The 11,804-nt window shown below is 40.0% G+C and overlaps 1 protein-coding gene across 1 annotated transcript; it reads left to right on the top strand.

Annotated features, from left to right (window-relative positions):
* Window positions 1–9,263: 9,263 nt before the first annotated feature.
* zp3a.2 (zona pellucida glycoprotein 3a, tandem duplicate 2) lies at window positions 9,264–11,200 on the top strand. The gene is made up of 8 exons (XM_051654371.1): window positions 9,264–9,779; window positions 9,887–10,005; window positions 10,081–10,184; window positions 10,320–10,497; window positions 10,574–10,688; window positions 10,759–10,844; window positions 10,924–11,018; window positions 11,133–11,200. The coding sequence occupies exons 1-8, from the start codon at window positions 9,264–9,266 to the stop codon at window positions 11,198–11,200; spliced, it is 1,281 nt and encodes a 426-aa protein (XP_051510331.1).
* Window positions 11,201–11,804: the final 604 nt, after the last annotated feature.

The raw sequence follows: 11,804 nt of genomic DNA, 5'->3' as shown, positions 1-11,804 counted from the left end.
GCTTTTTAAAGATGCTGATTTCATTTTCCAGCAGGATTTGGCACCTGCCCACACTGCCAAAAGCACCAAAAGTTGGTTAAATGACCATGGTGTTGGTGTGTTTGACTGGCCTGCAAACTCACCAGACCTGAACCCCATAGAGAATCTATGGGGTATTGTCAAGAGGAAAATGAGAAACAAGAGACCAAAAAATGCAGATGAGCTGAAGGCCACTGTCAAAGAAACCTGGGCTTCCATACCACCTCAGCAGTGCCACAAACTGATCACCTCCATGCCACACCGAATTGAGGCAGTAATTAAAGCAAAAGGAGCCCCTACCATGTATTGAGTACATATGCAGTAAATGAACATACTTTCCAGAAGGCCAACAATTCACTAAAAATGTTTTTTTTATTGGTCTTATGATGTATTCTAATTTTTTGAGATAGTGAATTGGTGGGTTTTTGTTAAATGTGAGCCAAAATCATCACAATTAAAAGAACCAAAGACTTAAACTACTTCAGTCTGTGTGCATTGAATTTATTTAATACATGAGTTTCACAATTTGAGTTGGATTACTGAAATAAATGAACTTTTCCACGACATTCTAATTTATTGAGATGCACCTGTAAACACTCACCAGAATAAACGAGGAAAACTCCCGCTGCGAGTAGAAAGGCTTACAGTTAATAAAGAGCGCTTCCAAATTAGGACAGCACATCTTCTTTAACGTTGTTACATCTGTACACCAACTTTCATTGATGTTGATTAACTCCGTGATGCGATCCGCTCTGAACAGCTCAAAGCCCGGCAGATATAACGCACTGTCCGGAATGGCTTCACTCAGCCAGGTTTCTGTGAAGCACAAGGCAGCAGAGTTTGAAAAGTCCTTGTTTGTGCGGGTGAGGAGATGTAGTTCGTCTGTTTTGTTTTGTTAGGGAGAGAGCAGAGATTCGCTAGATGAATGCTCGGCAGCATTGTTCGAAAGCGCCGCTGATGGGAGTTTGACCAGCGCGCCTGCTCATCTCCCTCACCTGCGTCTCATAGTGCGTTTACACAACACAGCCACGCCTCTGACTAAAATGTCCAACAAAACGTCCGAATATTCAAAATACGGGAAAAGATTGACTGGTGTATGCTGTCGAATGTTCAGCAGTTCTCTCTGGTAAAACTGACTGAAAAAAGATTACTAAACACAGGACAAACAAATCCGCGGCGCCATCATGATGCAAATCTTTCATAATCATATATATATATATATGTACAAATACGAATCTATTATATACAGATAGTCCAAGGGATGTAATAGCAGAAGAGGTAGGGTATGTTAGATAAATATAAATAGACTATAAATAGACTAAGTTGTGTATTGCACATAATTATTGCTCAGTGGGGCAGTTTTAACTGTTCATGAGATGGATAGCCTGAGGCTGTTCTTGTGCCTGACGGTTCTGGTGCTCAGTGCTCTGTAGCGTCGGCCAGAAGGCAACAGTTCAAAAAGGTAGTGGGCTGGATGAGTGGGGTCCAGAGTGATTTTTCCAGCCCTTTTCCTCACTCTGGAAGTGTACAATTCTTGAAGGGAGAGCAGGGGGCAACCAATAATCCGCTCAGCCGTCCAAACTGTCCTTTGTAGTCTCCTGATGTCCGATTTCATAGCTGAACCAAACCAGACAGTTATAGAAGTGCAGAGGACAGACTCAATGACTGCTGAGTAGAACTGTATCAGCAGCGCCTGTGGCGGGTTGAACTTCCTCAACTGGCAAAGGAAGTACAACCTCTGCTGGGCCTTTTTCACAATGGAGTCAATGTGAGTCTCCCACTTCAGGTCCTGTGAGATGGTAGAGCCCAGGAATCTGAATGACTCCACTGCTGCCACAGTGCTGCTCAGAATGGTGAGCGGGGTCAATGTTGGGATGTTCCTCCTGAAGTCCACAATCATCTCCACTGTATTGAGCATGTTCAGCTCCAGGTTGTTTTGACTGCACCAGACAGCCAGCTGTTAAACCTCTTTTGCAGACTCGTCATCATCTTGGATGAGGCCGATGACAGTAGTGTCATCTGCAAACTTCAGGAGCTTGACAGAGGGGTCCTTGGCGGTGCAGTCATTTGTGTACAGGGAGAAGAGTAGTGGGGAGAGTTTAGAGTCACTATACAGTATAGGTGAGTATGTAGGGTTACCTGACTTTCTTTAAAGGGACTTTGATAGCAGACCTACTCCAGATGATACTCTACTAAATTGCATTAACTTGCAGTAACACTTTCTTCATTCAGAAGTCCAATAATACTTTATTTTAGGTGGACAAAAATGATTATATATATATATATATATATATATATATATATATATATATATATATATATATATATATATCATTTTTGTCTACAATTGTAGACAAAACACTACAATTGTACAGAGGGGTTATCTGAGTTACCGTAACCAGTATGGCCATTCTCCATTGACCTCTCTCAACAACAAGGCATTTCCGTCCGCAGAACTGCCGCTCACTGGATGTTTTTTGTTTTTGGCACCATTCTAAGTAAACTCTAGAGACTGTTTTTCATGAAAATCCCAGGAGATCAACAGTTACAGAAATACTCAAACCAGCCCGTCTGGCCCCCAAAATCATGCCACGGTCGAAATCACTGAGATTTCTCCCCATTCTTCCCCATTCTAATAGTTGATGTGAACATTAATTGAAGCTCCTGACCCATATCTGCCTGATTTTATGCATTGCACTGCTGCCATATATATATATATATATATATATATATATATATATATATATATATATATATATATATACAGGTGCATCTCAATAAATTAGAATGTCGTGGAAAAGTTAATTTATTTCAGTAATTCAACTCAAATTGTGAAACTCGTGTATTAAATAAATTCAGTGCACACAGACTGAAGTAGTTTAAGTCTTTGGTTCTTTTAATTGTGATGATTTTGGCTCACATTTAACAAAAACCCACCAATTCACTATCTCAAAAAATTAGAATATGGTGACATGCCAATCAGCTAATCAACTCAAAACACCTGCAAAGGTTTCCTGAGCCTTCAAAATGGTCTCTCAGTTTGGTTCACTAGGCTACACAAACATGGGGAAGACTGCTGATCTGACAGTTGTCCAGAAGACAATCACTGACACCCTTCACAAGGAGGGTAAGCCACAAACATTCATTGCCAAAGAAGCTGGCTGTTCACAGAGTGCTGTATCCAATCATGTTAACAGAAAGTTGAGTGGAAGGAAAAAGTGTGGAAGAAAAAGATGCACAACCAACTGAGAGAACCGCAGCCTTATGAGGATTGTCAAGCAAAATCGATTCAAGAATTTGGGTGAACTTCACAAGGAATGGACTGAGGCTGGGGTCAAGGCATCAAGAGCCACCACACACAGACGTGTCAAGGAATTTGGCTACAGTCGTCGTATTCCTCTTGTTAAGCCACTCCTGAACCACAGACAACGTCAGAGGCGTCTTACCTGGGCTAAGGAGTAGAAGAACTGGACTGTTGCCCAGTGGTCCAAAGTCCTCTTTTCAGATGAGAGCAAGTTTTGTATTTCATTTGGAAACCAAGGTCCTAGAGTCTGGAGGAAGGGTGGAGAAGCTCAAAGTTGCTTGAAGTCCAGTGTTAAGTTTCCACAGTCTGTGACGATTTGGGGTGCAATGTCATCTGCTGGTGTTGGTCCATTGTGTTTTTGAAAACCAAAGTCACTGCACTAGTTTACCAAGAAATTTTGGAGCACTTCATGCTTCCTTCTGCTGAAACATGCTGATTTCATTTTCCAGCAGGATTTGGCACCTGCCCACACTGCCAAAAGCACCAAAAGTTGGTTAAATGACCATGGTGTTGGTGTGCTTGACTGGCCAGCAAACTCACCAGACCTGAACCCCATAGAGAATCTATGGGGTATTGTCAAGAGGAAAATGAGAAACAAGAGACCAAAAAATGCAGATGAGCTGAAGGCCACTGTCAAAGAAACCTGGGCTTCCATACCACCTCAGCAGTGCCACAAACTGATCACCTCCATGCCACACCGAATTGAGGCAGTAATTAAAGCAAAAGGAGCCCCTACCATGTATTGAGTACATATGCAGTAAATGAACATACTTTCCAGAAGGCCAACAATTCACTAAAAATGTTTTTTTTTTTTTGGTCTTATGATGTATTCTAATTTTTTGAGATCGTGAATTGGTGGGTTTTTGTTAAATGTGAGCCAAAATCATCACAATTAAAAGAACCAAAGACTTAAACTACTTCAGTCTGTGTGCACTGAATTTATTTAATACACGAGTTTCACAATTTGAGTTGAATTACTGAAATAAATGAACTTTTCCACGACATTCTAATTTATTGAGATGCACCTGTGTGTATATATATATACTGGTTTAATTCCTATCTCTCAGGTAGGTCCTTCAAGGTAGCCTGGAGAGCTGAGGTATCCAAGCCACATCAGCTACTTACTGGGGTACCTCAGGGATCAGTGCTTGGGCCACTTCTCTTCTCTATATACACAACATCACTGGGACCCATCATTCAGGCACATGGTTTCTCTTACCACTGCTACGCTGATGACACGCAATTCTACTTGTCTTTCCAGCCCAACGACACCACAGTGACTGCTCGAATTTTTGCCTGCCTGGCGGACATCTTGGCCTGGATGAAGGAGCACCACCTGCAACTCAACCCAGCCAAGACTGAACTCCTTGTCTTTCCAGCCAACCCTGCTGTTGAACACAACATCACCGTGCAGCTGGGTGCAACTAGAGTAACGTCTTCCAAATCAGTCAGAAATCTAGGGGTAGCCATCGACAACAGACTAAATTTCACAGACCGCAAGGTCATGTAGATTTACACTCTACAATATCAGGAAGATAAGACCCTTCCTCTCTGAACATGCCACACAATTGCTTGTCCAGTCACTTGTCATAACTAGACTGGACTACTGTAACGCTCTCATTGCAGGCCTCCCTGCATGTGCAGTTAGACCCCTGCAAATGATCCAGAATGCAGCAGTACGTCTGGTCTTTAATGAACCAAAGAGAGCACATGTTACACCACTCCTTGTCTCTCTCCACTGGCTGTCAGTTGATGCAAGTATCAAAGTCAAGGCTCTGATGCTGGCATACAGAATAGTCACTGGGTCTGCTCCAGCATACCGAAAATCATTTATGCAGAGCTACGCACCCACTAGAAGCCTGTAGTCAGCTAAGGAACGTCGCCTTGTTGTACCAACACAAAGAGGCACCAAAACACTTTCCCGGACTTTCAGCTTCATCGTACCACGTTGGTGGATGATGCTAGTGAAACTTTATAATACTGACCACAGTCTCCTTAAGATGATTCGCTTACATTTTCCTCTTTTATAAGTCCCTTTGGATAAAAGCGTCTGCCAAATGAATAAATGTAAATGTAAATAATAAATAAATAAATGTCAATGTCATGTGTATTTTGTTGATTCATGTCTTTTATTTTGAAAAGTTTAGTTCCTGTTCCCTTGTCATGTGATTTCATGTTTTCCCTCCATATTCATGTGTCATGTTTTCATTGGTTTGTTTAATTATCTTGTTAGAGTTCTGTTTGTTCATTGGTTTATGTTCTCCCATGTCTGTATTTAAGCCCTCGTTATTGCCATTGTCGATTGTCAAGTATTGAATGTGAGAGTAGGTGTTTGTCAGGCCATGTTTATGTCAAACCATGTTTTTGTCAAGTTAAGTTTTTAGCCATAGTCAAGTTCATGTTCATGTTCATGTTTATGTTTTGTTTCACGTTTGCAGTTAGGGTTATTGGTTATCACGTTTGTAAATAAAACGTGTTCATCATTGCCAGCAGCCAACTACATTACAATCAAAATATATATTGTGCATTAATATACTTTTATATTTTTTTTTATTACACAAAAATGAGCATATCCATAATGAAGTTACTTTTTCCAATTTATATAGCTATTTTTTTTTCATTGATTTTCACATTTCCATTTTAATGGTTACATTTATTTGTCCTTAATTACCTTTTATTCTTACATTTACTTCCAGTTCGTAAAGTTTGTTGATTATTGCTTTAAGAAATAGTGTGATGACCACATAAGATTCACAATTTTTTTTTAATACATGACCTTTTGTAATTTAACTTTTTCTGATTTAGATCACATTTTTGAAAAAGTGGAGGCTTTGAGACTGAAGTGTAGTTGTCTTGGAGGGGGCAAGATTGAGCACAACAGCAAAGAAAAGAACCTTTGAGTGTTTGGGGAGTCAATGGTAACTGACTTTAACAACAACCATTTAGGTGTATGGAATGGAGTGTTACATAAAATAAACTACAGCAGTGGGTTACAGCTACAAAATAGTGTGACAAGCATGCGCACAGGCTCTTTGAAATTGGATGTCAGGTAATAGGGAAAGAATGCAGTAAATACTACACAACTTATAGAAAGAAATTAAATATTCCTCTTCGAGGGAAAAGTTAGAAAGTCTTTGGACTTATACCCTCCTCATTACAATAAAAAAATGCATAATCACTTAGAATTAAAATAACATGATATAAGTTATTTCACAAATAGCAATACAAAATTAGTGTTTGTTATGCATGTACTTGGTGATCGTGCATGGAAATTTGTGGACCTATCTAACATACAGTACGTTTTGAGTCAGAACCTGCTTTTAAAGTCATGGTCTCAAGCATCTTTCTTTTTCTAGGGATATGGCAAAGCTGAGCATGCTGTCACAGTGGAAAAGCTAAAGTCTGTCTTCAAAGACTATGAAGTCATTATGGAATTAAAGACTAAATTAGGCACTTAATTGATAATCCGTTCAAGATTGTTTGAAAGTTTACAGTTTGATAACACTTTATTTAAATTGTATACTATATTTTTATTTGGAAAAAATTTACTCAAATTACACTATGACCAGAAATCCTTTGTCAGCAGGAATAAAGTGGACCTCAGATCGTTGACCTTGATAGCGCTACATTGTGAGGTCTAACCTGCACAGGAACTCTGCATGTGCTATGCACAGTGATAAACATATCCTGTCTCCATCACGGAATGTGTCTGTTTAGAGATCAGGAACTGATGAAAGAGCATCTGTATGAATCATGATATGTCTAGCTTACTTGTCTCTGGACTGTACTGGGAAATTTGGTTCTGTGATCCGAGCATAAATATTTTATAGATACATATGTTTTTGCTGATAAATCTACACTGTTTGTCCCTAACAATTCCTTTTAAATTATAGAGGCCCATTATTGTGCAAATACATAGAATTATAGACATATAGTTGTATACGTGTATGTAATTTTCAGTAGAACACACTGCAAACTGATCTCAGTTTATAAATTTAACAAATACATTGTGTAATTTCTGTATTAGGGATTTTCCTCATCCTGCTTCTGAAGCAGGATGAGGAAAAGGTCATGAGGTTAAAGGAGAGCTCAAGCACCTTTAGTCATTCACAGACCACCACCGTGATTGTATAATTAAGTACACTTATGACAATGTGAGTAAGCTACATACTGTGAAAAGAATCTATTTTTACATTAAATTAACAGATCTAAGAAAGTTATCTTAATACAGTAGATGCTGGAGAGCAAAAGTGTTTTGTCATTTTACAATGGCCTACTCAAAATTTTGAAGTATTTTGGAAAAATGTTTGGATCCGTGTCAATGCCTCAGCCTTCATTATTTATTTAAATTCAAAGTAGTTATTGTGTTGTATTAAAGACATTTTCTATGAGTGCTGTGATTAACTGAGTTCCATTTTCCCTGTGAAATTCCCATGTTCCTGTTACACATTTTGAGTCCATTTGAACAAATGCCACTGTATTTGGAAGTTCCTGTTGATGTTATCACCATCATAGCCTTCTCTTAATGGGTTTCTGTTTCCTTTAGCATGTGGCTGGTGCATGCGTTCACACTTACCGTCAAGGATGTTATATGCATAGAGGTGCAACAAGTAATTTAAAACAATAATGACAGTCAACATTCTTACCTTTCCTTTTCTCTAGACAAAAACACTTGCGACACACCCCATGTGGTAAACACATCAACTGTATTCTGGTAATTTCATTGATGTGTGCAGGAAGTATTAACCATAGGCTCCCTGTCCCTGTACTCACTTACAGAAATACTGATTCCTTTTTTGAGCAATATAACATCATTCTGCAGCCTCTTTCCCGGAGAGATTCACTATCAACTTTTTGCCATCATGTTGCATGAGCTCTGAAAATAGACACATAGACTAACAGGCAGACTAGAGTCTGATGTAGAATGTATTTTTATATTACTCATCTAAAGTTACATTTTCTACTGTAGGAATGTAATTTTTAGTAATAGTTAGTATCTAAAGATTTGGTTTAGTAATTTTAGCAAGTGTACTGTATACCCAAAGCATCAGCTAAATTACAAATAATAAAGAGATAAATACAGAGTATTTTGAGGACTTGCAGTCATCATAATGTGATGTTGTTGGAAGTGGTGGAAATCGATAGAAGAAATAAAAGAAATACTCTTTAATCATGTACAGTTTAATAGATTTTTTCCCTGATGCACTCACGCACAACGTGTGCTTCAACCTGAGGGTCAAATACTGTATGTGTATCAAAATAGTTCAGAGCTATTGAAGCACAGTAGGAAATGTTTTATCATGTTTTATTCATACAGTTTTGCTTTGATTCTGTGGGCAAGGTGAGCAAACTGAGGAGCTCAAAAATACCAAGAGAGTATCCGTTAGTGTTCGCAAAATAGAACTCCTTGCAGTAGGTAACAACATAAGTTTGTCACAATTTTAAGAGCCCTTCAAAAAAGATAACTAATAATAATGACATTAATTTATTTTGGGGTGCATAATAGTGTGGTTACTGTATTTACCAGCAGTAATTAGCTTCTGAGGCTAACAAGCCAATCCCTCTCCCCTTTGAGTGAACACCCCTGCTTTCAGCATAAATTATGCCTTTGAAGGAAAAACAATCATGATGCTGTTAGGGCATACAGAATTTCCAATTAAAATGACTTGAAAAGTGAATATTTGAGCCCCATGCTTTTCAATCTTCCAAAGCTCCCACAGTGTGATGGTAAAGTAATCGAAGGGAATTGGTCATATTACTGATGATCGCTTCTGAATGAAACACACCCCAATTCAACTGGTTATAGTGACACTGAGATGTTGATTGAGTAACTAGAATGGTCCAGAGAACAATTAAGCTTGTTTTGGAGTGGGGTTGGTAGTATTAAAGACACTATAAACTGGTGCAGAACACACATTGTAGTAGTGTGGTGGCTGTGACAATGGGGCTTAAACAAGGTGTTCTTGGTCTTTTGGCGCTGCTTGTGGTTATTGATTTCTGCAGTGCAAGTGCAAGTGTAAGGGCTCAGGCCTTTCGTCCCCGTACAATGACGCAACAGTCTCAACTGAGGGACCAGAAAGCTCCATATGGTGCTCCATTCCAGATGCCCCAGTTGTCAGCTCCAGGGCAGGCAAATATGCCTTTAAGTATCCAGTCCAAGCAAGTTTTAAAGGGCCCTGTTATGGAACTAACCTGGAAGTTTCCAACAATCCCAGAGGAGCCAGCACAGCCAGATGTTAACTTTCAGTTGCAACGGCCAACTCCTGCTCGCAGTGTGGCAGCCCAATGTTTGGAGGACCTTGTGCATGTGGAAGTGAAGCAAGACTTGTCTGGTACTGGCCAGCTGATTGAGCCCTCTATTCTGTCTCTAGGAGGCTGTGGTGTAGTGAATGTAGATGCAGCTGCCCAAGTCCTGATCTATCAGTCCAAACTTCAGGATTGTGGCAGTCAGCTTGTGGTGTGTTTTGCATTGAGGGTTTTTTTTTTTTTTCACATTTGCCTCTTTGTTTGGCTGGCTAATATCCTAGTGTATCCAGTGGCTATAAGAACTGTTTTCCTCCATAGGCAACTGAGGATGAGCTTGTTTACATCTTTACCCTTGATTATAGGCCTCCAGCACTACAGAGCACTCCCATTGTAAGGACCAGTGGTGCTACAATTGGTATTGAATGCCACTACCCCAGGTAAGTATCTTCTGTAATCATGTAATTTGCCACCAAGTCTCTTGGCAAGAAGTTTAATCAAGCCTTTAATTACAGGAGCCAAAATGTGAGCAGTAATATCCTGAGTCCATTTTGGCTTCCGTACACTGACACTAAAGTTGCAGAGAACATCCTGGTCTTCTCCCTGAAGCTCATGACTGGTTTGCTCATTGACCATTTAGCATTACTTGAAACTAAAGGGGTAACTTGAGTACATTTGGGTTGTAGTTCACCTGACTTAAGCTTTTAACGTGTGGGGTGTGTAGCTTTTTTTTTTTTTTTTTTATATATAAAAGCTGACTGGATGTATGAGAGGCCTTCAAGTGTCTTCTTTCTGGGGGATGTCTTTAATATTGAGGCATCTGTGATTCGGTACAACCACTTGCCAATTTGTGTTTTTGTGGACCGCTGTGTGGCAACTGCAAGTCCTGATGTGAACTCTGCCCCTAGTTATTCTTTCATTGAGAACCATGGGTAAGGGGTGTGGTTTTTTTTTTTTTTTTTTAAATTGGGATGGGGCAGATCTAAATCCAAGACCCTTGTTTTTCAGCTGCTTTACTGATGCAAAGTATACAGGCTCCATCTCCAGTTTTCTGGCCCGGGTGCAAGATAAGCTGCAATTTCAACTGGAGGCCTTCAGATTCCAGCAGCAAAGCATTGGTTTTGTATGTTTTCCAATTGGATATGGAGCATGTCTTAGCATTTGACTGAACTAAAATTAGCCTTTGTCTGCAGCTTTATATCACTTGCCTTCTGAAAGCAAGTACAGATTTGTCTGCTGTTAATGAGGAGCATAAGGCATGTTCTTTCAAAGCAAATGGGTGAGTCTTGATGGATGGATTAAGTGTTTCGTGAGTACCATGATTGCAGGGTGGGGTGTTTTTTTTTTTTCCCTCTCAGATGGGCCTCTTCAGATGGAAGCGACCAGGTGTGTGGCTGCTGTGAAATGAGCTGTGGATTAGGGGCTGGTAGCGTGTTGCCCCCAGTAGTCCCAGGTGTGTTGCATGACTAGGGTCAATCTGAGGCTTCTAATTTCTGAAGCCTATTGGCCAAGGGCTGTTTCATGTAAAGTGATTGGGGACTGGGTCTCACTACTTTCCCTTCAACAGGTTTCCAGTGGGAGGGTAAAGCCCAAGTTGGCCCTCTCCAGGTCTGGGATGGCAGACATAATGTGTGATCCTCACATGTAGCCTTTTAATAAAGTTTTTCTAAGTAATTATCTTGTGTCTTTGCTGATCTCTGTGGAGCATAAGATGAGTTCTTTTATCACTGCACCACTGTTTGGGGGACATTTGTGACTTGTCCCAGGCCTTGTGATGGGGGCCCTAAAATGGGACTTTATACTTCAAGTGTCCGCCTAAATCCACAATGTACTAAAAGCACCCATTCATAAAGTTATCCAGTTTGGTTTTTTTTTTTTTTTTTTTTTTTTTTTTCCCCTGCTGGGAAAACGCCTAAGCTGGTTGACTGTTGGTTGGTCAGTCGACCTGTCGGGGAGGCTGACCGCTACATATCCAGAACGTGTTTGACAGGAGTCAACTGTGGAGCCAAACCTCCTTCACTAAGGAGACCTAGTTATTGTGCATGTATTCGATCAACAGTTGACTAGCAGGTGTGTTTCAATTGATCAAAGTGTAATTTTATTCAAGCTTTGAGAATATGCTGTGGTGCTTTTAGCTCATCACCTATAGCGGCATTTCTGGGAGAAATGCCTTTTAGACATTTAAAGACCCCAACAATTTCTAGAAAAGGTCATTTTACTTATCCTATAAAAGGTATTG

Source organism: Myxocyprinus asiaticus, chromosome 25, assembly GCF_019703515.2.
Source record: "Myxocyprinus asiaticus isolate MX2 ecotype Aquarium Trade chromosome 25, UBuf_Myxa_2, whole genome shotgun sequence".
NCBI lineage: Eukaryota > Metazoa > Chordata > Actinopteri > Cypriniformes > Catostomidae > Myxocyprinus > Myxocyprinus asiaticus.
Note: the sequence above shows the minus strand (reverse complement) of the source record. Positions and strands in the feature narration are given on the sequence as shown.